Below are 27,397 nucleotides of genomic sequence, written 5' to 3' on the forward strand. Positions count from 1 at the left end.
CCCAACCTACCTCACAGAGCATCTGTTGTGGGGAGACTACGGGAAAGCTGCCTTGGGAGGGCTGCGGGTAGAGAAAAGCGAAATTAAAAAAAAAAAGAAACCCAGCTCTTCTCCTCGGGTTCGCATTTATAAACGTCCCCAGACACGTAGCGCAGAGACAGTCATTGGACCGAGCCTCTTCAAGGAACGAAAGGGAGCCAGACGGGGCATTCAGATTTTGAATGGAGGAGACCCGAGTGAGCCTCCTGACGTGGCCTCGCACCATTGGGTCCCTTGTCGTGACGGCGCATTTGCTGCTTAAGTGGCTGGGTGGGGAGGGTGCAAACGGGCTCGGTCAGTTTGAAGCCGGAGAAGCTGGCGGAAAAAAGCCCTGACGGCGCCCCATAGGCATGGGCATGGGCTAGGGACATGGGCGCGGAGACAGGCAGCTGATCCCACAACCCAGGCAAGGCTGCTCCCGAGCTGCCCAGAAGACTGGTCCCACTAGGAACGCGGCGGCTGCGGCAGAGGGGTGCGAGGCGCCCGGCGTTCGCCCAGAGCTAGGTGGGTGTGTAAGGGGAAAGGGGCGAGGAGGGGAGGGCGCCGGGCTGCGAGAAAGAGCGGCTTACGGGGCTGCTGTTTGTTCAACTATCCTCTGCAGGGGGGGCTTGCGGGAAGGGAGGGTCTCCTCTTCGCCGTGCTTCGCTTACAGCCCTTTTTATTTTAAAAAAAAAGCCCCTTTTCACGCCTTGGGTCTTGTTTAAAGAAGCAAAGGATATCTTTCTCCTTTTAAACGGGGGACGGCTACTAAATGTGTAGAAATAGGATCGAGAGATGCTCGCACACGTTTTGGACCGGTGGGGGGGGGGGCTCAAAAGACCCGCACTCCTGCCAAAGCCCTTCACAAAGCGCAGCGTGGCGCGTCTCTTTGTTTTCAAAAGCGGCGTGCCGTCGGTCTCTCTGGTCTGCTGCATCGGTGGACCATCGATTATTGTTTCCGCTCCCGTCGATTCTGCCTCGTCAATGGAGCTTCCCGAGAGAGGAGGGCAGCAGCCGCCTGCGGGAGAGGAACAAATAATCGCCATGGGCAGCCATTGGGGTTGTAAGCATTTCCAGCTGCTGTCCAGAGGTGGGGGAGCCTTTAGTCTTTGGCCAGTGTGGCAGACCGAATCCTTTATGGGAGGAAGATCTCTTCTCCTCCCTCCCCCCCCCTCCATTGTCTTAAGAAACCCACCCGAGCATATCTCTTTAAATTCCTCTGAATGAATTGGAGATGAGCACTGCAGCTCGGTGAGTGCGTTGTGTGCAAAAACCAAAGCGGGAGAGTTCCAGGAAGTGGCATGTTAATAAATCCCTGGCTTCGACTAGCTGCAAACGTACTCGGAGAGCCAGGGGGGGTGATCATAGCCTTTCTCTTTCTGACAACTTCAAACAATGAAGTAGCCCAGACAAAGGACTGCTTCTCTTCCCACCTCCCTTGTCCCTTCTGAGGCTGCCTGGGAAACTTCTCCCTTCCTGAAAGATCAAGTACCCCCCATGGCCTGGTACACATGGAGCTTTGGTCCCAAAGAGAAGTAGGTCTGTCTGGATCTGAGAGCAGGTAGGCCTGACATGGGGTCTTCTGGGTTTTCTTGTATTTGATGGAGACAGGCATTGGTCTGGGGAAGTACATTAAATCACCCTTCCTCCCCCAATGAGTAGTTAAAGTAGCTTGAAGGTATACAAAGGAAGGCACTAGAAGCAACTCCCCCCACGCCATCTAGTAATGTGTTTGTTTATTTATTTTTCTTCTGCAGCCCTCTGGCTGTTGGATTCAGCCTTCTCCAAACATCCAGTCCTTTCCCTTCTTAACATGGGAATGATGGTGGCATTTGTAGCCTCTGGTGATTGTTTCAAGGTGTCCGTATGAAAAGGGGCTGCTGCCTCTCTCCCTTTCTGCTTCTCAAGCTAGCTTATTGAAATTCAGCTTCACAAAATGCTCTGAACTAGAGATGCAAACAAAGGGAGCTGCTAGGGTTACACTTCTCCCCCATCCCCATTGCTTAAATTTCAGGCTGTCCTGCCAAGTTCTGTATGAGTGGCTCTGTTGTGTGGTGTTTAGATCCACTCTTGTGATAGAGGGGTGGGGGGGAATAAACTTGTCTCTCTTGCTATGACTGAACTTCATGCTTGCAAAGCAAGGCTGTGTGCCCAGCTTGCTAGCGTAGCCCTCTGTTTACTGTCTGAGCAGGGATGCTTCTTTAATGGCTACTAATGGGATGTTAGCACGTGTTCAGGCCAGAAGTCCCCAGATGTGAATTATTTTGCTGGGTTCTTTCAGAACACATGCAGAGTTTTGTGTCTGTGTAGAAGTGGGGGCCTAATAAAATATGTAAGGACTGCTGTTTCTGTTAGACCTACTGTGTAGTCAATCTTCACACAGGCATTTTAACGTCAAGCTCTTCTTGACCTGGTCCAATGCATAGAATATTGCAGGACTTTAGACAAAGTTGTCGGTGTTTCACAAAATTGTCTTGAACTTCAGTCCTGTGCATGTTTACTCAGAAATATTCTGTCTGTCACATAACTAGAGGATTGCATCTTCAGTAAGAGTTATTATGCATGGCTAAGCTTGAAGCCTTTCCCCAGTCTGCTACATTAAGGATTGAAATGAAAATTAAAGAAACTGTTAAAGACTATTTAAAGGAACAGAGTTTTCTCTTAGTTCAAGTCCAACTCATTCAAATGGGTTGTATCTATGAACTTTGTCCTTTCCCTGCAGTTATATTTCATACTGCTTATAAAGCTTTCAGGGGTAGACTCTTCAGCTTTTTAATATAAGCTGGGGAAGTTCTTCCTTCATTGAGGTGCTAGAGCTAGGTAGTCTAACTGGACAAGTTCTAAGCCAGAGCAAATGTGCATAATTACTAGTTAGCTAATTACTAGTTGACCCTTAAATTGGGGAGGGTCAATTTATCTTCCATTAGATAGAAGGTTAGATGATGTAAACTCTTTGACAGTAGCTAGGCTGCCGGCTGCTTTAAGGGAAGAAATGGGTCTTGAAGAGCTGCAGAACAATGTAGAGCCCCAGCTGACTGGTATTAGCTGTCATGCTCCAGTAGAGACACTAAATGAAATATGCTATAGCAGGGGTAGTCAAACTGCGGCCCTTCAGGTGTCCATGGGCTACAATTCCGCTGGCAGGGGCTCATGGGAATTGTAGTCCATGGACATCTGGAGGCCGCAGTTTGACTACTCCTGCTATAAAGCCTCCTGTACCACTGTGCAGCCCTTTCCTGAGATGGTGTGGTGACTGCTGGAAGTTCGATGATTATCTCTTCGTATCTTTCTACAGGGAACTATAATTTGTGTGCTTATTTGTCAGGAAGCTGCTTCAAGCAACGTTAGTCTGCACCCATGTTTCATCTTTCCATAGCATCTTGGCTCTGATAAGCAATGGCTGCAGTATTTCCTTACCACTGTTAAGACTGGTAGTTATTGTGACTCAAGAATAGCCAATTAGTGGAATAAAGCCCACATTGAACCTCCCATTTGGTTCTCACATCTAACCAACCAAGTCACAAAATGGTAAATCCCTGAGGTCATAGGAAATATGTCCTGGCTTTTTGACTCATCACCACACCTTGCTGACCATTGTTAGCACATGTCACAGAAATGCCTAGCTTGTACTGGGGTAGTTCAGAAATGTGGGTTACTAGAAGTACTGCAGACCATAGGACTATGGCAGCATTTGCCTCTAAACCTTCTGTGCTAGCAGCAAATATATGGTGCATCAAGTGAGTGTCTTGCGTTGTTTGAATCTATGCTTATGATCAGTGTAGTTTGTGCTAGCTTCCATGCCAGTGTCCAATACTTGATGCTTTCTGTCTTCTCTTGCCTTCCTCTTCTTCACCCAGTCCTTGCTGAAAGATGTCTGTCTATCTGTGCTTCCTGGGAAGACATGGATACATGTTGGAGCATGTCAGCACTGTAATGTAGCCTTATACAGCTGACAAAACAGGTCTCATCCTGAAGGAAGTTCAGTTGGCATGTACCCAGGCATCTTCAGCCCCTTCCTCCTTGGAATTAAGTTGACTTTTGACAATGAACAATCAACTTATCTTTCTGGCCTACTGCAATGAGTGTGCAGGCTACTCTCCATGGGGGCTGCCCTCTGAGTGCTGGGTTAGGTGCTAGTCATGGTGAGTTTTCAGCCTAAATGTGTTTTGTGTCTGTTCTCCTCAAAACGTTTGATGTTGTTCCAGTATTATTTGCATGTGGAATTGCAATGGAGAATCCACGTTAGGGCCTGTTGTGTTAGTGAGGGAATTCATTTCCTGGTTTTTCCCATCCACATGAGGAAGGGTGGTTGCATCATGATTCCCTACTCTTACATAGTTCATGGGCATCAAAAGTATGTATGAGGTATCTTTTTTCAATAATGTGAGCTTATTTGCACCATTTCTTCATAGCATTATATTGCTGCTCTTCTGGTAACACCCTCCCCCCCCCCCCATTGCTATCAAGCTGCAAATTCATTGATCCAGCCTCTAATTCCCAGGGGGAAACTTGTGCAAACCACCCCCAAATGCTGCATTTCCATCTCTGAAATTCTAAGGCAGGAGTTCATAGGGGTCCCTGGGAGTTCTAAAAGGGGTCCATGGACTTTCCTCTCCTACCTTAATGGACTTGGGCACAAGCTAGGGAACTGGATGCCTCTATCCCAGAGGGCTTGGTGGTTAGGCTGTGGGAGCAAAAATCAAAGGGGGGAGAGTCAGTTGTATCCGGGGGGGGGGGTTGGGCTGTCCTCAGCTCCTGCCATTCTTTCAAGCCAACATGAGGTGAAGCCACCACTGTAGTAGCAAAGGTGTGGCAGGAAGCAAAAGGAGGGAAAAGTTGTGGGTGATGTCACTTCCAGGTCAGTCAGAAGGCTGGAGAAGACAGCTCTAAGGTATTCCTTTCTTCTTCAAAGAACTTCTCAGAAATTATGCACTGAGAAACTGCTACTTTTTAGTAATTTTTTTTGTTCCAATTCAGTTGTATGAGTTGAAAAGACAACCACATCAGCAGTTTGTGCTGCATTTCAAAAGATAGTGCAAATGCCATTCACATGAGAGAGAGAAAATTACACTGCTGTTTCACAATGGGAAATAATGCAACCGATCAGCTCCTGGGAAAGTTTGAGTGTGATGGGTGGTTTGAATGGGTGGAAAATTCTGGGTTTTCTAGAATCCCCATTATTAATGTGTGTACAAACCATTGGCTGTGGTGCTGCAGAAGTATGGCATGTTAATGAGCAATGGCCAGCTTTAATCTCAGAGAGGTTGTAAACCTTTGATTGCTCTGGGCTACTTTCATTGTCATTAGTGTCAGGAGTGCTGGGGTAATGACTTTCCTGACTGCGATCGTAAGTTATTGTGCCTAGTGGGGTTACTTTAAATGGCTTAGGCTCTGCTGACACAGCTGGCTTCTGCCGAACAGCAAAAATGGTGGGGCTGATGTCTGGCTTGATCATCCAGAGCCTAGCGAGCAGCACCCTGAGCTGCCTTCTAGCTGCTGATGACTAGGTCATTTTAGTTTGAGATCTATGGCTGTGGTTTGTCTTTTGACTGGACCAGTTCGTTCTCCAGCTCTTTCCTACTTATTTAGATAATGGTGTGACTACCTTACTGACAAGATTGTACAGTGACTGGATATTTAATAGTAGCCAAAGTTTAGGGGGTTGTTGCAAATGTGCCCAACATTGGAGAAACAGTCAAGATTCAGTACCATTTTGTGACATACGGGACTGCAGCTTATAAGCATTTAAGTCTCACAAAGTACTCCCAATTTATAATTGAAGATAAATATCTGTCCTTTGTGCTTCCTGGCAGGGCTAAGCAGGGCTAAGAAAACATTTGAGAATCAGGGACCTACTATTAAGCTGGTTCCTCAAATGCCAGTTCCATCCTGTATCTCAATTTGATAATTTATCTGTATTTTTCAGCTGAATTGCTCTATATTATTTACTATAACAGAAAATATTCCATATTTCAAAACAAATAACTAAAGGTAGTCTTTTTGTGTTGGATTAAGAGGTGGTGGTAGCTTTTCCATTGCTTATAAATCATCATATGCCTTCAGGGTCATCACAAATGTTAACATAATTAATCAATTAGTTTATTGGCTTTAAAAGCCTCAATCTGGGGGCTCAAGTTGCAGATCCCGCTGAGTTCATTATGACTTAAGATCCAGGCTTTCATTTACAGCTTAGTAAAATCTCCCTGACAAAGGGAGAGTTTAATTTTCACTGCTATCCAGAATCCTCACCAGCTGTCATAGCTGGGGTAGTTTCCACTGATCAATAACTTGAAGTGGTTGTTTGCACAGCTTGGCTGCTGAAATTCAAGCCTCCTGGCTATCCCTCCCTTTGCAGGCTCCCTGGACAACTCACTTTGCACCTTTCTGTCCTTTGGTTCCTCTTACCCATTTGACTTAAATGGCTATCTGCAGATCAGGGATGAGATCAGACTAGCAGGGCTTGATCAGAACTTTGGCAACTTCAAAACAATGACCGGGGTAGCCCAGGCTGACCTCATTAGATCTCAGTCGCTAAGCTGGGTCAGCCCTCATCAGTAGTTGGATAGAAGACTACTAAGGAAGTCCAGGGTCATGAGGCAGGCAGTGGCAAACCACCTCTGAATTACTCTTGCCATGAAAACCCCACATGGGTGCCAAAATAGTTGACAAATTGACAACGAAATCCTTGAACTGCAATCTGGATTTTTTTTTTAAATAAGAGAGGCATGGTGGGATTTGAAACTGTGGCAGAATACCCTCAAAAAGTATCCCTTCTAGGAAGTTATTCATTTAGAAGCAGTTTTCAAGAGACAGGTGGTACTGTAAGCTGCTAAAATGTGGTCTGTATTTACCTGGTTTCAAGCATGTCTATGTTGTTTAAAAAAGAGATGGCAGTATAAAGCAGAGCTAATATAGAAAATGCCCACTCTCTCTCCTTTCAGTGCCTTACCAGGGGTAGTCAAACTGCGGCCCTCCAGATATCCATGGACTACAATTCAGATGAGCCCCTGCCAGCATTGTAGTCTATGGACATCTGGAGGGTTGCAGTTTGACTACACCTGCCTTTAAACATAGCTATTTGAAGAGAAATGAATGCTTAGTGTGTGCTCTAATGCAGTGGTAGTCAAGCATTTGCTGGCAGGGGCTCATGGGAATTGTAGTCCATGAACATCTAGAGGACCACAGGTTGACTACCCCTGCTCTAGTGACTGCCTGATCAAAGTATGGCTCCTGTAGCCTTTTCTCCCACAAAGAGCGGCCTTATGAGCTCACAGACCCTTCTGGGCCTTGCTTCAGCTCTAGCTATGTCCTCATTTGATGGAAAGTGTTGTGTTGGGATAGAACGTAGTGTTGGGGTAAGCAAGAAGTTCTCTTCTTTTCTGGACTGAGGGAAGAAGAACATCTGCTCCAGGGTTATATATCTGCCCATAAAGTTATAGTCAAATTATTTCACTTGGGAGCTAGATAGAATGGAAGTCTTGATTCTTGAAAATTCTTGTTATAAGTATCACTGGGAAGATGTGAATAAATCTGATGTGACTCCGACCATTTATGCACTGGAGGTTTCATGCTGTGCTGCAGGCTGGAGATTTAGTCGTGGCAGGTTGCCCCACCTCTTCCTACACCCACATGGGGGACCATTTGGCCCGGTGCACCTCATCCACCTCCTATTTATGCTCCTGCATGGGAGCTGGGGCAGTTAAGTTCCCAGTGCATAAACGTTCTCCTTGAGGAAAATTCTCTGGCAAGGATAAGTAAAGTGCATGTCTTGATGAGAAAAGCCTCTTTACTAACACATTTAATATAACACAAGGCCAGTGGGCTTGAGGTTTCTGGTAAATGTGGCTGGCACAAGGCCACTTTTTAAGGATACCTCTGAGTTGTGCATTATATATTTTATTATCTATGTATTATGCAACTTTTATATCACTCCCTTGCATTGGGCACCTTGGGGCAGTGAACAACGCAGGCATTAGTATTGTTGTTGTGTTGTTAGGTGCGAAGTCGTGTCCAAACCCATCGCAACCCCATGGACAATGATCCTCCAGGCCTTCCTGTCCTCTACCATTCCCCGGAGTCCATTTAAGTTTGCACCGACTGCTTCAGTACTCCATCCAGCCACCTCATTCTCTGTCGTCCCCTTCTTCTTTTGCCCTCAGTTGCTCCCAGCATTAGGCTCTTCTCCAGGGAGTCCTTCTTTCTCATGAGGTGGCCAAAGTATTTCAGTTTCATCTTCAGAATCTGGCCTTCTAAGGAGCAGTCAGGGCTGATCTCCTCTAGGACTGACCAGTTTGTTCGTCTTGCAGTCCAAGGGACTTGCAAGAGTCTTCTCCAGCACCAGAGTTCAAAAGCCTCAAACTTTCACAGCCATATATTGCAACTGGGAAGACCATAGCCTTGACTAAACGCACTTTTGTTGGCAGGGTGATGTCTCTGCTTTTTAGGATGCTGTCTAGATTTGCCATAGCTTTCCTCCCCAGGAGCAAGCGTCTTTTAATTTCTTTGCTGCAGTCCCCATCTGCAGTGATCTTGGAGCCCAGGAAAATAAAATCTGTCACTATCTCCATTTCTTCCCCATCTATTTGCCAGGAATTGAGAGGGCCGATTGCCATGATCTTGGTTTGCATTAGTATTAGAACAATATAAAAACCAAGAAATTACCATTTCAATAGAAATCTAGTAAAATGTTTGAAAAGGGGTTAAAATTAATATAAACTGAATTTGAATAAGAACTGCTAGCCCCATAAGGAGGGTGGGGAGGGAGGCCCTAATCAGATGTTATCATAGTTTGATTCCACTGGCTTCAACCGAGTTCGGCCAGGGCCCTGATCTCCCTGGGGAGTTCATTCCACCAAATGTGAGCCAGGGCCACAAAGGCCCTAGCTTTGGTTGAGGCCAAGTGTGTGTATTTGGGGTGGGGGACCACAATTTGGGCCCTGCCCACGTAAGGCCTTAAAGGTTAAGACCAAAACCTTGAATCAGATCTGAATTCTATTGGGAGCCAGTGCAACTGATAGAGGACTGGCTAAGTGTGGGCCCTCCAGTGTGTTTGGGTGAGAGCCCATGTGGCTGCATTCTGGACCAGTTGCAATTTCTGGAGCAGGGACAAGGGAGCAAGTTACACTGATCCAGTCTGGTGGTGCCTGTCAAATGGATCACTGTGACTAGGTGCTCTGAGACCAGTTAGGGTGCTAGTAGCTTATTTTGGCAGAGATGGAAAAATGCCAGATGTGCCACTCTTGTAACCTGAGCCTCGATCAATAGGCATAAAATATTATGCCCAAATTCATGGCTATTTGTGCAGTTGAGAGGTGCACTCTATACAGTTTTGGTAAGTATGCGTCCTGATCTGGGCCTTTCTTGCCCAGCCATGAGATTTAAGTCATTTGGGGGCCAAGATCCAAACAAGGCTGACCCAACTCTTCCTGCTTGTGGAAAACCAGAAAAAAATATTGAAAGATAAAAAAAGGGGATTACGAAGAAGACTTGGTTCTTGTATGCCTGAAAGAGATTCAAAGCGGCTTACAATCGCCTTCCCCTTCCTCTCCCCACAACAGACACCCTGCGAGGTGGGTGAGGCTGAGAGATAACCCATGAGGTCCATTTCAACTCTATTATTCTATGATTCTAAAATGTTACAGGCCATTGTACTTCTAAAATCTGCAGAGCTAAAATTTCTGTCTTGGAAAGTCACCTTTCTAGAGGCAATCACTTGGCCAGAAGGATATCAGAGTTAGGGGCCTTATCAGTCAAAATAGAATAGTTTGTGTTTCACCAGGACTTGATAGTGTTGATAATAGATTTTTTCTCTCTGTACCTAAAGGAACTCCTTCCAGGAAAGCTAGGCATGGGGAATCCCGACCTGGCTTAACCATTTAAATGGGGGTATGTGTCTTGAGAAAACCTCCTTGCCAACAAGTACAAATCTCCCATCTCGTAGGCTTGTGAAATACCACCACATATAACCTACATACTTTCTAGCATAAAAGGCTGAAAACGTGATCTTGATCTTTCTTCAGTTGAAAACTGAGCTTCTCAGATCTGCATTCTGTGCCCCAATGCTTTTTTTTCCCCTGTACCTACTTAGGATAAATATGTAGCCTGGTCCTTGTCACTAACATGTTATATGCCTTCCTTGCTATTTGCACACACACACACACACACACACACACACACACACACACACACACACACACACACACACACACACACACTGCTGCCAACGATCTCCCTGTTGAAAGCATCCTCCTGGGAAAAAGAGGTTGCCAAGACAAGGGATATACAGAAGCAGAGGAAGAAAGGGCCATGCACCTGGAGAATCATTTTCTCCATCCCATCTCCCATGTAATGTATGAACCAGCTCTTAGTAAAATTTTAAACTGGGAAATACAAATTAGAGCCATGTCCATTGGCATCTTCTGTGTCTCAGGGAAGCACCTGGGCTTGAGAATGAGCATGCTGTCTCAGCTGAAGCCACAGTGCAATTTGACCTTATTTAACTTTCTCCTTTATTGCCAGCAGTCAACAATTAGTCCCTCTCACACAGTTCAAATTCAGGTTACTTTTGTTGACAAGCACATTCTGGACTCAAGCCAACCAAATCAAAATATTTTGGGGATGTCTCGATAATAAGTAAAGCATGTGTTTTATAACAGTATCTTTGACTAGTCTGTGTCTTCAGGATTTTTTAAAACTAGGATATTTCAGATTACGGATCCCTTCTGGCCTCCAAAGTTTGCAAGTGGAGGCAGATTGGAGATAATATATGATGTAGCCTGCATTATCCTCATCTATATCATAAAGTTATACAATTATGTTCTATAGTGGTGCAGAGGAGACAAAAGTATATTCATACAAATCTGTTGAGGGCCAGCCTGGTGTAGTCTTAGTCTTGATGAAGGGGGAAGGGGGGGGGGAGAGATCAGCTTCCTTGGAGATCTTGGGCCAGTCATACAATTGCAGTCTAATCTGCATCACACAATAACATGTGAAGATAATATGGAGGAGGGGCAGACAAAGTTGTGACATACTTGGGTCTCAATTGTGGTGAAAAGTAGAATAGACATAAATCCATGTGGAAATCAATCATTTAAAGACTCAATTGCACATTCCTTCATGCCTAGATTCAGAGACTTTAAGAATATGGCAGCTTGAAGAAGACATAATATTGAAATTTAAAACTTACAAAGTGCTGGTGGTGAGAGGATTAGCGGATAAAGATTCTGATGGTAATATAAAAGATGGAAACATGGATACAGAAACAGTTCAGATGTATTCTACTGAGTCAATTCTTCATATTTTCATTAAGATCCCTAATTACCCTTTTTTCATATCAAAAGCTTCATATGGATCAGGTCAAATCTGAATACTTAAAATATCATGAGCTTGTAAGGAACATTCAGAAAACTTGAACAGTTCCGCAGGGCCTGCAAAAAGGAGCTCTTCCACCAGTCATTTGGTTGAGGTCGACCTGTGCCATCACTTCCCAAGGGCCCTCCTCCTGAGCCACCTCCTATGGCACCCACCATAATTCCGCCCAATCCACTGGGCTATCAGTATGAGTTAATTGAATGTTTCCCACATTTTTCTACTGTTTCATGTTGCTTGTTGTTTCACTTCATTCATTATTGTTAATCTAAGTTATCTGCATTGTTTCTGTTCTATGTGAACCTCCCTGAGCCTTCGGGGAGGGTGGTATATAAATATAATAAATAAAGCACCACTAGAATTCCTTTAGTAAAGCATGTGTTGATTACACTAACAAAATGGAATTAACTGAGATAAGTGAACATCATCAGTACTAACAAAGGGCCTTTCCAGGTTAGCTGAATGGCCTTTGAAAATAATCTCTTTAAATGTCAATGGTTTTAATGAGCCCTGCAAAAGAAGACTAATCTTTCAACATAATTATAAAATAAATGCTAATATTGTTTTATGGCAAGAAACCTGTGTTCAGTTAAGGAAATCTAATATTCTAAATTGTGTAAAATTGAGACAAGTATAGTGTACAATGTACCATAAAAAATAGGGTTATCACTATCTTTAAAACTGGCACTCTTCAAGCAAAGGTTGGATACACACTTTTCCTGGATGCTTTAGGATGCTTAGGGCTGATCCTGCGTTGAGCAGGGGGTTGGACTAGATGGCCTGTATGGCCTCTTCCAACTCTATGATTCTAAACATTCAAAGTAATGTCAAAGACTTTTTATAGGACCTTGATGTTAGATTCCTTTTTATTAAAGGACTCTTTAATAGGAAAAAGTGGATAGTTGAGTTGATATATGAACCAAATAAAAACAATCAAGATTTCTATAAGCCATTAAACAAAAGTTTAAAAGCTTTTGTTGAGGGGGTTTTGATGGCCATTTTAACACTGTCTGTTGTTCCTGGGATGGTAGATCTACCAAAAGTAACTATGGTAAAGCAGCTCTTTCATTGAATATGTTAAAACTCTCTTTTGATCTTTTTAATTTGATAGATATCTGGAGAAAGCAATACCCATCAATTAAAGATAATACTTTCTACTCTCAGGCTTTTAATACATTGGAAATATGGCGCTCAGAACAGTCGCTTGTTCTGACCACTACATATAATCATAAAACAGACTTAAATTTTAACCTTGAAGATATGGTTAACAATTCCCAATCCATAGTTTGAGATCCTTGTCGCAGAAGAAAAGAAAAGAAAAAAGAGAGAGAGGAGAAGACATGGAATAGATGAGAAAGACAGGGAGAAACACTGAGCTGTCAACTCATTAATTTACTGGATTGCTATTGCCAGGAGGAGGAGGATAGGAATTGCATTGGGCTCATTGTTTCATCACCAGTACCTGTGGATTTGGTGATTGCTGCCAGGAAGCTTCTGTGGCTCTGCTTCTGCAGTCTCTGTGGTCCTGCAGCCTCTTTCCTTTGGCTTCCACCCATCACTTGCTCCTTTCTCTTCCAGCATTCTTTTCCACGGGATGACTCTCATCGTGTCTTTATTGAAGTCCACTGTATGGAAGTCTAAGTATTTGAAAGGTTGTCATTTGGAAGAGGGCAGGATTCTGTTCCCATTGGCTGCAGAGGAGAGGACACGCAGTAATGGGTTTAAACTACAACGATATAGGCTAGATATCAGGAAAAAAATTTTCACAGAGTAGTTCAGCAGTGGAATAGGCTGCCTAAGGAGGTGGTGAGCTCCCCCTCACTGGCAGTCTTCAAGCAAAGGTTGGATACACACTTTTCTTGGATGATTTAGGATGCTTTGGGCTGATCCTGCGTTGAGCAGGGGGTTGGACTAGATGGCCTGTATGGCCCCTTCCAACTCTGTGATTCTGAGACGCTCAAGCTCTTCCTTTTTATCGCTCACGCTTTAGACATTCATATATAGGCACCTGAAGCCTCTTAGCTTTGGTTCCATTTGACCTGGCCTTCCTAGGTGGGCCATTGCTTATTTGCTCTCCTACATTAGAAGCCCTATGTTGGATGTCTTCTTTCCCTTTGGGGTGGTGGTGGGAAGTACCATATCTTGTGTGCAGAATTGTATTTTCCTTATTGTATTAAATTGCTTAAACCAAGGTATGTGAATGAGAGGGGGATTCAAGAAAGAAGACTCTAAACCAGGGGTAGTCAAACTGCGGCCCTCCAGATGTCCATGGACTACAATTCCCATTAGCTGGCAGGGGCTTATGGGAATTGTAGTCCATGGACACCTGGAGGGCTGTAGTTTGACTACCCCTGCTCTAAACCTTACCCTTATCTCCAATACCTGGGTTGCATGTGTTCCTTGGTTCCTGTATGCAAGCCAGAAAATCCCAGTGAGGGACATTTGTGTTGGTGGTGAACTGATTAAAAGCAATGGACTGTAATCTAAGAATTGGGCTTGATTCCCCGCTGCACCACATGAAGTCTGCTGGGTGACCTTGGGCCAGTCAAAGTTCCCTCAGTCCCACTTTTCTTAGAAGGTGTCTGTTGTGGAGAGAGGAAGGAAGGAAATTCTCATTTTTTTTTCAAGACACCTTAAATTAAAGAAAGAAACAAGATATAAAAATCAACTCTTTTGGTAGGTGGACTGCTCAACGCAATCATCTACCCTGCCAAACACATAAAAGCTTATAGCTTGAATAAAACTTTGTTAATCTTAAAGGTGTCACTGAACTCAAACTTTGTTCAACATGCTCCTGTGTTCGCTTGTACTGCAGATAGCTCTAAGAGGACAATCCTTGAGGTCTATGCCACCATTTTCAATCTCAGTATCATTTTTTGTATGAAAGTGTCACATTAGTAACTGTAGGCTATAGCCAAGAAGGAGGTAACATTTTTCCAGAAGCTAATGAATTTCCTGTAGCCATGCTTCTAACCCCTAAGAACCTTTGGGTTCATTTGAGTTATAAAAAATATACTGGAACTCCAGAAATAATGATCGCTGTATAAGCATTTGTAGTTTTCAATAGGTACTGTACTCAGTTATTGTAATCTTGTTCTGAATTGAGCTGAGAAAATTGCAGGGGAACAAGGCAGTGTTTTGGTTAACCTTGTGTATTTTTTGGAGATCACAAGTCTGGTTCTGGGAATGACTGAAGCTGAATGGCAAAAGGAAAAGAAAGAAGCAGCAGGATATATTTGGATTCCGGGCTGCTTTGCAAAGGAAAAGCTGAACAGGAACAGTGTGCCTTGTAGCTTTTTCCCCTACATAGATTAGTGCTCAAAGCTTTGGAAATTTGGCTATGCTAGTTCTGTATTTTATTGATTTGAGTATAGTTACAAATACAAGCAATTTCTGCTGCATGCTCAGAGGATGTTCTCCTATATCTACATTTTCTGGCATGCTGCTCCCCTCAATCCTCTGCACTAGTTAGGTAAGTAGGAGCTACAATAGTGGTCCATTTTCTTTTTTAAAATGTCGGTAAAATGAGTACCCAGTTTGCTGGGGGGTAAACGGTAATGACTGGGGAAGGCACTGACAAACCACCCCGTATTGAGACTGCCATGAAAACGCTAGAGGACATCACCCCAAGGGTCAGACATGACCCGGTGCTTGCACAGGGGATACCTTTACCTTTTATAGACATAAAACTAGTACCACAAAATTCTCAAATACAAACTGCAAAGCTATTATTTAAAAAACCTGTTAGTTATAGAGCTCAAAATTAATTTCTCACTCTAGACAGAATAGCATGCCATTTTCCAAATGTATGAGGCATTTGGCCATGCAGTAGACATTCTACATTGGGAAATGCATTCTGCTAATTTTTCTAACCAATACTCTTTGGGGGGGGATTACGCTCCTCTTCCAATTCTGAGTACTCTTAAAGTTCTCAGCTCCACCTAACTCACAGGGTGTTGTAAGGAGAGTAAGGTATTTGTAATCTGCTTTGGGATTCCTTCAGGTAATGAAAGCAGGATATTAAAAAAAAGCCCAGCTCTTTTTCTTCTACCTTTAAAGATTACTGTAATGATCATATTTCTGAACTCAACATCTCTCCTATACTCCCACCTTTTCTGTATAAAATTATCCCCACATACCTAGCAATCTCCATTGCCCTGTTGGTATATTTCTGCTAATTTATAGGGAAAGAAATGCCACTGATACAGCATTTTTATTAATTTTTCTTTGGCAGAAAGCTTTACTAAGAATTTGAAGCTGCTTCTTAACACTGATGCCGAAACTTCTGACTTCTAACTTCTTTAAAATCTTTTGTCCAAAGTTTTGCAGCTGTTTTTGCTGTTTACTATCTGCATCTAATAAATTACATCTTAGAGAATATATTCCTTTAATCATTTATAGCTATTTTTTTTTAATTTACCAATTGCGTTATTTCATGTTCACATAATAATGTTTGTAGAAGACTTAAGTTGTAGAGAGACTGAAACAAAGGGATTTACCCATTGCTTAAAGAAGATATTTCTGCAACAGTAATAATTGCTTGTCCATTAAGGCTTTATAATTGGATACCATCAGATCATCACAGATTTTTAAATTTCCTTCTTCTGTAGCTTGGCTAAACTCTTCAGATCAGCCGTTTACAACTTTTTGACCATGGAGGTATCCCTGCAATATTTGCCAAGCTTTGAGTTACCACTGAAGTAATGTCAGCTGGCCACACCCCAATATTCAAATAAAAATATGCAAATTATGGTAACTGGAGGACTGCAGACTGGATGTTTGGATTGCGAGGTGGATAGTGAACTGATTAGAAAACTGCACCCAAAGTACAGTAGTAAATGGTATTTCATTTGATTGGAGGGACTTTGCCTTTCTCACAATCTGGATACCTATGCCAACCAAATCTTAAATCATGCCCTTCCAATTCCAGCAGCCTTTTGTTTTTCCAGTGTTATCTACTCCTTCAACCATACCAAACAAATAATTTCAAAGCAGGCAATGAGTCTGGGTGCTGCCATCTTGATCCCTGAGGAATTTGGAGCTCTGGCTTCCTCTTCTACATCTGCAGACACACCAACCCTTTGGGGCTCTGGCCTCTGGGGTTATTTATTTATTATTTATTTAGATTTATATACCGCCCTCCCCGAAGGCTCAGGGCGGTTTACATTAAAACTAGTCAACAGTACATGAAACAGTCGTCGTTAAAAACATACAGTAATTAATAACAATGGTTGTAACATATAACAGAATAATGTAACAGTATAACAATATAATAAAATAGTATAACGATGGAACAGTGCAATACCACAACAGGTCCAGAGCGCTCTGGTGGAGTTCTGGGAGGAAGGGGGGGAGAGCGGGGGCCCTTCATTCGCTGTTGGTTGTGCCTGGTCTCAACCAAATGCCTGGCGGAGGAGCTCCTTTTTGCAGGCCCTGCGGAACTGTTTAAGCTCCGTTATGCTTGTCTTTTGGCAGTGTTGACCGAATGCTCTTCAGGGCAGCAGCTAGTCCCATAAGCTTTGTAGACTTGGTTGTATTCTTTCGTTTGGGGCACTCCTTGCTCTGCAGCTGAGGCATAATTGTTGGGTGCATCTGTGTTCCTTCTCTTTTGCTTTGGTCGTTCCCAGGGTGTGACTCCCACACCAGTCAGCTCATTGGGCTTCACCACCCACCCCTGCCATTGCTTAGCTAACTTCACCTCCTGGGCTCCACTGTGCATCAGCTGTGCTACGTTTTGTTGGAAATAGCGTTCTGTGTGATGTCTAAACTTTTTGGTTTTAGTAGTATACTCACTTAGATGTTTTACATGTGCCAAATAGGTATTCTTTTATGGTTTTCAAACATTTGTGCTCCTATAATAAATTGTTTATAATTTTCTAAAATTGATTTTATCCCTAACCTTTTTGAATCTCGGTGCCAGCAAGGATGCCATGCTGCATGGGGGTTGGCCTCCAGATGATGCTGGGACAGGTGGCCCAGCTTCTGCTTCTGGTGTGGTTGGAAAACCACTCAGCAAATATAGCAGCTATTGCAGCCGCTCTCGCATGGTGTCCATCTCATGGCCTGTTACCATCCAACGATGCTCCTTTTCCATACATGCATACTGTATTCTTGCTCGCAGCTTGCTATACCTGCTCCTCCAGGGCTCCTGGCTGGGAGCACTGCCGTCACTCCATGAGTCTATTCCCATGATTCTGTCGGGTCTCTGTCAGTCATGCTCTCCTCTATCTGGACTATTGTAAAGTCAGGATATATATAAGTTCTGGCTCAAGTCACATCCCCTTCCCTCAGGTGTTTTTGGTGCTGAAAGATGTTCCCATGGAAAATCCCTTTCATCCACTAAAGTGAGAGCAAATCAGGATTTGACACCTGCTTTGCTGAATGCTCCTTAAGGCTGTTTGACTCCTTTTCAGACATTACACAGGCCTTCTTGTCTGGTGTAGTGGTTAGGAATGCGGACTTCTAATCCGGCATGCCAGGTTCGATTCTGCACTCCCCCACATGCAGCCAGCTGGGTGACCTTGGGCTCGGCACGGTGCTGAAAAATCTGTTCTGACCAAGCAGGGATATCAGGGCTCTCTCAGCCTCACCAACCCCACAGGGTGTCTGTTGTGGGGAGAGGAAAGGGAAGGTGACTGTAAGCCTCTTTGAGCCTCCTTCGGGTAGAGAAAAGCAGCATATAAGAACCAACTCTTCTCAACAGCAGTAAAAAAAAAACCCCAAGAGGTGAGAATAAACAGGCACAGCATAGAAAAATACCAAGAGACCCCTTGGAGGATGGGGTCCTTCAGCTGATGGCATTGGCTCTAACAAGGTGGCATGTCACAAGGCTCAACTCGTAGCCACTGTCCAGGCTCTCAGCTCCTTGCCAGGAGATAAGGGCCTGGGGAGAGTTCCAGCATCAGGAACAGCTCTGGCTGCACTGCTGCTCCCATCTGGAACAATTCTCCAGACAGCTGCTGTCCATTGCGTTCATCCCAGTGGGTCCTCCACACAAGATCTCACCCACCACTGTCCACTGACAATCGTAGAGGCCTAGCTACTCTGGTTCTTAGCACGCTGCCTGGGATTCAGAAACTAGATCCACTCAGGGTGAAGGAGGATGGTAGCTCCAGCATCAAGGGTCCATCCAGCTCCATCGCACCACAGTATGTTCAGGATGGGATCTGGAGTTCATAGTCAGCCACCTGCTGGAGTCTCAATTCATGGGTGAGGTCTGTGTACCTCTCGGGAATCTTAAACCCTAGTCTGAGAATGCTCTTCTCTTTGTTGGCCATTTCTTGATATGAGTAGTCCAGTGCTTCTGTGAATTTGGCCATGCTCTGCAAAATCCAGGTTAACGCACCATAATAGTAGGGTCCTAACAATCATGTTCCCAGTCACCTTTCCAAATAAACAGGCTTGGCATGTTCAGCAAAGGCAATTTATTGGAAATAAATGAACTAATCTCACAACGTTTTGTTAAGACTGATTTGTGATACACATAACAATCTTTTGGTGCTTTACTGAAAGTTTTTTCATGTTAGTCTGTATATTGTTCCATGTAAGATATAGAATGTTCAATGTAAACTGCCCAGAGCTGCAAAATAATGGACGGTATAGAAATCTAAATAAAATAAATAAACATACATATCAATATATTCCCCATCAGCTCCCCCGCATGTCATACATCCCCACTTTCCCAGATACCATTGGACACCCAGATGTGAACCCCAACTGCCAGTCACTGTGGGTCCAAGGACAGTGCTATGTAGAGATCACTGAAGTTTCCTCTCCTCCCAACACCAATCTATCAACCTAAATTAGCACATAGCCTTCCCAGAGATCAAAGTGAAACTACAAACAACTCTCAACATTCCCAGGCCTGCCAAAAGAGCACTCTATCCTCCTCCTGCAGGGAACACAAGAAATGCACACAGTAAAAAACATGGCAGGATTCTGATGCTAATACAGATCCTAACAATAGGATTGGGCAAAACCGTAATGATGGTGAGGGAAATTGATAGAAGAGCCATCTAGTAAGCTATGTGTAGCCTCTTTATCCAACTTTCCCTTTACAACTGGCCTTTTTCTTTGCAACCCTATTCATGAACCTTACCGCTGTTTTCAATTCTTGTACCTTACAACTTTTTATTATTTTCAAAATGTTGTCTTCCCTTTTCCCACACAGCTTTTAAAAGCCTGAGGATGCCTTAACTCAGCAGCCCCCAACATTTTGAAGGCCGGGGACCAGTTCGCGAGGGAGGGGGGAGAGGGAGGCCCAGGCGCTGGAGGGCGCACCTCCCATCCCCCTTGCAGCGTGGCGCTCACTGGGCCTTGATCAAATTGGTTGCCAAAGCAGCCAATTTGCTCAAGGCCCGGTGAGTGCTGAGCTGCGGGGGGGGGTGAGGCCCCTCACTCCCCCCCCCCCACGGCCCGGCGTCAAGGCTTTCACAGCCCAGCACCGGGCCGCAGCCCCGTGGGTTGGCGAACCCTGCCTTAACTGACCTGCAGAGCTGCCCTTGGGGGGGGGGGGAGGCAAACTATGTTAAATAAGTGAAAGCATTCTGCCATTTTGGGTAGTCTTCTGCATTCTTAGTGTCAGGCCTCTATCAATCTCTCATTAAGCAGACTTGCTGTTGATGAAAGTGGCGAACAGAGAGCAAGGAGTTTTCTTGCTAGAACTTAAGGACAAATTTATAAGCATAACTTATATGTCCGTCCGTCCCCACCCCCTTTATAATTAGACATGCTGAACAAAGTATGAGACACAGAAGTTTCCCGGGCTAAATCTCCCATGCAAAGTGAGCATTAAAACCTAGACATATATAACCTAAACCAGGGGTAGTCAAACTGCGGCCCTCCAGATGTCCATGGACTACAATTCCCAGGAGCCCCTGCCAGCGAATGCTGGCAGGGGCTCCTGGGAATTGTAGTCCATGGACATCTGGAGGGCCGCAGTTTGACTACCCCTGTAAAAAGCAAACATACTTAACATGTCAAGGTGGGAAAGGGACCATGGGAATTGGTAACATGTGAATATGATATGACTCATGGCAAGACCCTGGAAACAGGTAAACAGGTAACATGTGAAAAGGGTCCTGACACTTAGGAGCTTTCTCCTTGCTTTCAAAATTCTTCAGTGCCATTGGACAATAGCTGCGTTTGTTTAATTTTTGTTCTGGGACCCAAACTGACATTTCTCTCATAGATGTATCAAAGTATTTAGCTCAGATTTTTATAAGGAAAAAAATTAAGTAGGGGCCAATCTGGGTGAAGCTAAGTGCTTAAACCTCACTGCTTTGGGATATTTCTGGAACTGTATAGATAAGAAGAAATCCCATTTTTTCAAAGAGGCAGCTTGAAAATCAGCAGTACAGGGAGTTCCTGGGTCTCTTTTATATCTGTTGCAACAATTAGGCTCAAGTTACCTGCCAGTAATCTAGAGGTAAGAAAGAACCGTGCTGGTAATTCTGAGGGAGGTAATAGTCAAATCATTGTGTAGATACGATAGGCTGGTCTGATTAGGAAACAAGGGTTTGACTGCAGTTGCTTTGTCAGTAGTACTAAAAAGGATATAAACCACAGAACAATTGTCCAAGACATTTTTCTAGTTCTTACAACTTTGCAGAGTTTAATATCTCTTTGGAGAGTTGAAAACTAATAGCAAACAAAAAGGTCAGGTTTAGTAAAAAAAAGAAAAAAGAAAAAGTAGAAAACTTTGATGTCCATTGCTGAAAGGAGAAATAGTAGACACTTCTGCTTATTGTGAACAACAGTCTTAAGGGGGTCTCCCCTGTTCCTTTTTGCATATCCGGATATATGGTTGTTGTTTTTTTAGTACTCTGTTATAGGGACATACATAGACTCCCAATGGAAACTGGGGAAGTAGAACAATAGCTCCAAGTCCAAGTTAAAATAATTGAACAACTAATAAGGAAAAGTGAATCAGGAAAAGCCCTTAGTAATGATGCGGGGGAGGGGGGATACCAACTGATTACAATCAAACCCAAGATGGTGGGCAGAAGTTCTGACTCCCCTTTTTTTGCTATGACAAATGATTTTCCCATTAACTTGAAAGAAGGCTTTGGTGATCGCTATATAAAAGAAACGGGAATACACAGGGTCCTTAAAGTTATTGTCCAATCATCCTCCTTTCGGTTATTGCTATGTGAAGCTTATTTTAGTATAATATTAAAAGACTGGGTGGAGGAATCAGGAACTGGAGACCACCAAGGAAAACAGGTGCAGCAGAAGGCAATAGAAAACCACCTCTGCTTGTCCCTTGCCTTGGAAGCCCCAGAATGCTGGGGTTGTCATGAGTCAGTTGTGGCTTGACAACACACAGTTCTTATACTCTTCACATATTCTTAAATTATGTCGAAATGTTTAATCTTGACACAGGAGAAGGGTATTAATCGCAGTGCTACGGTGCCCGAAGCAGACGGTCTCTCCCACTGCAGCCAGTGCCGTGGGGAAGGGGGCGGTGTGGGCATCAGTGCACCTGCGGGTGCACACAGGAGTTCCCCACCTGCGTTTGTGCGCCAGCTGGCATACTAATGCCCATGCCTCCCCCCCCCCTCAGTGGCACTGGCTGCGCTGGGAGAGACTGGCTGCCAAAGCGCCCAACCCTAATCACAAGTGATGTCACTAGTAGTGTCCAATAGGCCCCACAGTACCAAATAAGGAGTCCTTGTCATGCTGCTGCGAGCTGTTTCCGCCTTTTTCGGGTACTGTGGAAATCGTCAAAAACATGTGGCAGGAACATAAAATACGTCCATGTACAATGACTGCGGAAAAGTTAATGTTTGTATCCAGCCAGAGAGTTCATAAAGACAGTTGCTAATGAAGCGCCGAAGAGGTATTGGCTCCAATAGGCATAAGTCAGATCTCATGACTTAAGAGAGGCTGGCTCTCATTCTGGAAATTTTTAGGAGGCACTGACCTCTATATCTTGGGCTTGCTGAGAAAAGAATGTTTCCAGAGTGGCTTGAACTGTTTAAAGGGGGCAGGTGGTGGTTTGGGATGGAAAAAAACTCTCATGTGAGCGGTGGTATGAGGGAGGTTACAGGAGGCACGGCTCAGATACTGCTTGCCTCACTGCAAATGCTTCCCTCATTTATATTATCTAGAAACAGACAGCCGTGCATTTCTGTCTTACCCATTTCTTTGTCTGCAATAGCTGCTCTATCGAGCTTGCAAAGCTGCTTCTGAGCTATGAACAAGAAGATCGTTTGCTGAGGGAGAAGATGTGTCGGTTTGGAGCGATGCATTCCCCCTCCCCGGGCATCCTGCACAGGCTTCGCTCCCCTGGGGCTTTTCACATAATTGCTTATCTCAATTTTCTTTTTTGCAGTCAAGTACCTACACCATTGAGACTTTGAGCCCAAGTGCTGCATTTCTGGTTTGTCATTGTTACTTCCACAATGGAAGAGTCCATGTCATGTTTTAGAGTGGCAGCCTCTAATCTGGGGAACCAAATTTGATTCCCCACTCCTCCACATGCAGCCAGCTGAGTGACCTTGGCCTAGTTACAATCCCATTAGAACTGTTTTCACAGAGCAATTCTGTCAGAGCTCTCAACCTCACAGGGTGTCTGTGGTCAGGAGAGGAAGGGAGGGCGATTGTATCCGCTTTGAGACTCCTTTGGGTAGTGAAATGTGGGTTATGAAAACCAACTCTTCTTCACCATGTCTGTAAAGGTAGGAGCCGCAGGTAGCATTCTTTCTTTTAGACCGGAGATTCATGACCATGGTATAAACCAAATGTTATACATTTGTCAACTGTCTTTAGCGAAAGGTACTAATAGGATGGAAGGAAGGCAGAATGGCATAGGCTGATTTTTCTCATCTCATAGAAGCTACGTGGGGTCGGTATTTGAATGGGCGGCCACCAAGGAAGACTCTTGGAAGGAGGCAATGAATGGCAAGGCACCTCTGCTTCTCACTTGCCTTCAAAACCTCTTGCAGAGATTGCCATAAATTGATTGGGACTTGATGGCACTGATACAATACTGAGGAGATGACTCAGTTCAGGTACATACTTGTCACTTGACTCTTCGCTTGATACATCCTTCCCCCCCCCCTCCCCGGTCTGACCTACCAAAAGGGAAATAATTCAGAAAAAAACACCTGTAAAACTGCAGTTAAACAGTTAATCCTCCCTATGGTGGTTATCCTATTAACCACATAGGATAAATATTAGTAGTTTAGCCAATAAGCATGGTTCTCCTAATTAATCAGAGCTTTAAGAATTAGCTGTTAATTCCTACAATTGAGCCCCAAATTGGTTATATAGTCTTGAATCAGGATGCATTGGATGCGAAGACCAAGATGATGCAGGGGAGGCTGTCTGGGACACCACAACCATGGAGGCAAAGTCTCTCTGCTTCAGGAATATGGCAAAATCTGCCATGGGTCACTTTCAAGGGGAAGACATTTAATCTTGCTAGGAGTATTACTTTTCTTGCCTTAAGGGAGTCCAAGGAATAAAAATAAGAGAACAAAGTTTTGTAGGGATGCCCCAAAAACGTGGGGAGCAAGGGCTATAGGGAGCTGAGTTAAGATGTTGGTATTCTAGATCTTCAAATCTTTGAGCAATTGTTTAAAATATATATATATTTCCTCTTGGCCTAATTGCCAAGATATTCCAATCCCTGTGGTTCTAATCCTGAAAAGAATTCAATTATACCGACCTGAAATGAATGAATCACTAAGCATATCTGCAGAAAGAACATCAGTAGCTTTCCAAGGAAACACTTTTGCTCTCTTCTGCTGATTGCCATCTTCTTTCCTCTGTCACTTTCCTTCTCATGGGAAAAAATTCAGAGTTCTCAAAAATCATTTCTCCAGGAGCCAGTTTTCCAGAATGTTGCAAGTCCTCAGACCCTTTCAAATGGAAGAGCCAAAAGTCTGGTCATGCCTTCTGAAAGGAATAGAGCAGGGTACTGCCACAAATACCTTTGTGAGACCTAACACTCTCCTTCCCTTCTTCTCTCTGTGTTTTTAGGATCGGGCCATCTGAGGGCCTGGAGACGGTTTGAGGCCTGGTTGTGGGAGTGCAGCCTGCTCCCTCTGGAACTGGAAAGAATTGCTCACCGTACACGAAGCCCTGAGCCGAGGGGCTCAAGCACCGAAAACATGCCCATTTTGAAGCAGCTAGTGTCAAATTCTGCAGGTTCCAAGCGCCGCTCCCGAGTGGATCTGACAGCAGAAATGATCAGTGCTCCCTTGGGTGATTTTCGTCATACCATGCATGTGGGCCGAGCTGGTGATGCCTTTGGTGACACCTCGTTCCTGAACAGCAAAGCTGGTGAGGGTGAAGAGGAGGCCGCTGAGGAGGCCAGTTCCTCATCCAAGCCCAGTCTGTTGTCCCGGAAGTTCCGCAGCAGCAAGCGGTCTCAGTCCGTGACACGTGGTGAACGGCGGGACATGCTGGGCTCTCTGAGGGACTCTGCTATTTTTGTGAAGAATGCAGTTTCCCTTCCTCAACTCACTGAGAAGGAAGCAGACAAGAGTGGTGGGAAACAGTTGCCCAAGAGCCTTTCATCGAGCCCTGTCAAGAAAGCACCTGAGGAGAAGAGCCCTGAAGGACACATGAATGGTGCCACAGCCCCCAGCTCTGGACCTCACAGCCCTGGCCTGGGAGAACAGGATTTTGGTGACATAACTGACTTGCCTGTAGTTTTGCACAAGAACAGCTATGGCCTGAAGCATGCAGAGTCCATCATGTCATTTCATATTGACCTTGGGCCTTCGATGCTGGGCGATGTCTTGAGCATAATGGATAAGGATTCATGGGAACAAGAAGATTCTGGTTACCAAGGGGCAGAGGAGCCCCAAAGAGATGTAGGTCCTGTGGAGGCATCAGCAGCACTGTGGCTTAGCCAGGAAAGCAAACTTGCACAGGATTCCTTGGCTCACTGTGATGAAAACAGGGCTGCAACATACAGTCCTGGCTCTGCCCGCAGCACTACAAGTCATCTCACGATGGACAGCAGTTCTGTTTCCAGCTGTGCGTCTGTGGGGGAAGAACAGCGTAGCTTTGCCTCCAAGGGACCAAACCACGGCATTCCAGAAGATACGAGGCACGAGGCTTCTAAACAACCGGAAAAAGAATTCTCCTTCATGGATGAAGAAGATGACGAGATAAGAGTATAAGGAAAGTTTTGGTTTTTAACTTTGGAAAGGAATAACTTACAACTGACGCTGCAGTAAACGACACCTTTCTCTGCAACGCCTTCAACGAAATGAAATGAAATCCTTTGCAAGCCTTCACACCAGTTCCTTTGAGGAGGGTGTTGAAGAAAAGGGATTTTTTTTTTTGCTTGCTAGGAGAGTTCACTTTTTTTTTTTTAATGAAAGATGGGAGAAAGGGAACCAAGTTGGAAAGAATGCACTTAACTGGCTATTGTGTATTTATAATACTTCATTTCTGTGATCTTGGAGCTGCTAAAAAAATTGCTCAAGGAAACTTAATTCCCAGTAGAGAACTCCAGTGTGAGAAGAGCAAAAGCCCAGTTTTTGTTAACTTATCTACTTCATGTTAAAAGCAATATAGAGCTGAAATACTAGAATAAAGCTCGAAACACTTCTTTTTAATATATATATATATTATATTATATATATATATATATATATATATATATATATATATATATATATATTATATATTTCCCTTAAACATTTTTACTAGGTCTTGAAACTTTTTTTCCTAATTGCCCAGGAGTATACTGTTCTGGACTTGGCACATCACATAAGAACAATGCGTATTTTGTAAAGAGCAAAAACTTGGACACTCTAAATAGCCAGAATTTCAAACGTTTAGACTCTAACAATTATCCCTCTGTGGGCAAGCCTCCGGGATGATCAACAGCCTCTGGGAACTGGACTAGAAATAAGCAAAATGGACAGGATTTGGGAGCAAAAAAATGAGGGAAATGTACATCTATTATGTTTCCCATTTAACATTGGTTACCCTCATTTAGTCTTTTTGGAGAGATCACAAGGTGAAAGTAGTAAAAATGGTCACATTTCTAAAAGCAGAACTTCCTATCCCTAAACAAATGCCACCTTTGACGGTGACAATGTGAATAACTTTATAGTGGCAGATTCTTGGCTACATTTTCCTTTCTGAAGACTGTTCAGAATTCTCCAGTGTGAGTTGAATTCCAGGAATGGAATCCCAGTCTGGCTGCTTCCCCCTCCCCCACTAAAGAGAAATCAAAATCTTTTTCTGCCTACATTCCATGCTTTTCTTCTTGAGAAATGAACTGTGTAGCTCAGGCATCCAGTGAGAGACATTGGAGGGAGGGTAGGGGATCTTTTACATTTACATGTGTAAATGGAAAGCCCAGGAGTAGCCTAACCGGTTCATTACATCATTTTCTTAGTTGAGATCCTAGAATATCAGCAAAGCTGACTAAAGCACAAAAAAAAATTGGCACTCCCTGTTCCAGGAACAACGGAGGTGCTGTGTTGTTTGTTCCTCCCCACGGAAATGACATCCAAGATTCTTGTATTTATTTGGGAGGTGCTCTTTACATTCCTATCGGACCTTGTATGATTTTTGTTGCCGTTATTTGCATATTGCTGGGCATTAAACACTAACTTTTTGCCACATTTTGCTTTTAATATACATTAAATTTAACTGCCCCGTTGAGATTGGTCTTTCTCCCGCCCTTGGATTGTGACTCTGTGTACAGGTGCTCATTCTGTTCATCTGATGGAGGACTTTTAAAATGCAAGGGTATTAAAAACTACAGTGGAAAAAATCATTTTTAAATCTTCCATTTTTCTTCTTTTTCTGGCTTGCATGTTTGTGAGAGTTAAAACTGGGTTTTGATGAACTTGCACTATTACATTGGTAGAGTTGCAAGTTCCTATGTGACTTACTTCTGCTTGCAACAGAATGCCTAATTTAAAAATGTGATTATAGTATGTATGGATTCTCCTGCATTCTTTTTTTCCTCTTTAAATTAATTCAGAATGCTTTGGTGCTAGATTTACCATCTTTAGTTCCACATGATCTTTTA

General features: G+C 43.9%; 1 protein-coding gene across 2 annotated transcripts; it reads left to right on the plus strand.

Moving 5' to 3' along the window:
- The first annotated feature begins 301 nt into the window (after positions 1–301).
- CDC42EP4 (CDC42 effector protein 4) lies at positions 302–27,139 on the plus strand. 2 transcript variants are annotated; one of them, XM_077328299.1, is made up of 2 exons: positions 302–543; positions 24,373–27,139. In XM_077328299.1, exon 2 carries the CDS (start codon positions 24,504–24,506, stop codon positions 25,521–25,523), a length of 1,020 nt encoding a protein of 339 aa, XP_077184414.1. In that variant the 5' UTR covers positions 302–543; positions 24,373–24,503; the 3' UTR covers positions 25,524–27,139. The 2 variants fall into 2 exon arrangements, with proteins under 2 accessions (XP_077184414.1, XP_077184415.1); XM_077328300.1 differs by lacking the exon at positions 302–543 and adding an exon at positions 1,377–1,579.
- The last annotated feature ends 258 nt before the right edge of the window (positions 27,140–27,397 follow it).

The sequence above is a fragment of the Paroedura picta genome, chromosome 3 (genome assembly GCF_049243985.1).
Source record: "Paroedura picta isolate Pp20150507F chromosome 3, Ppicta_v3.0, whole genome shotgun sequence".
NCBI lineage: Eukaryota > Metazoa > Chordata > Lepidosauria > Squamata > Gekkonidae > Paroedura > Paroedura picta.

Coding starts and splice junctions, on each gene's coding strand:
- CDC42EP4 (XM_077328299.1), top strand. CDS start 24,504: ATGCCCATTTTGAAGCAGCTAGTGTCAAATTCTGCAGGTTCCAAGCGC.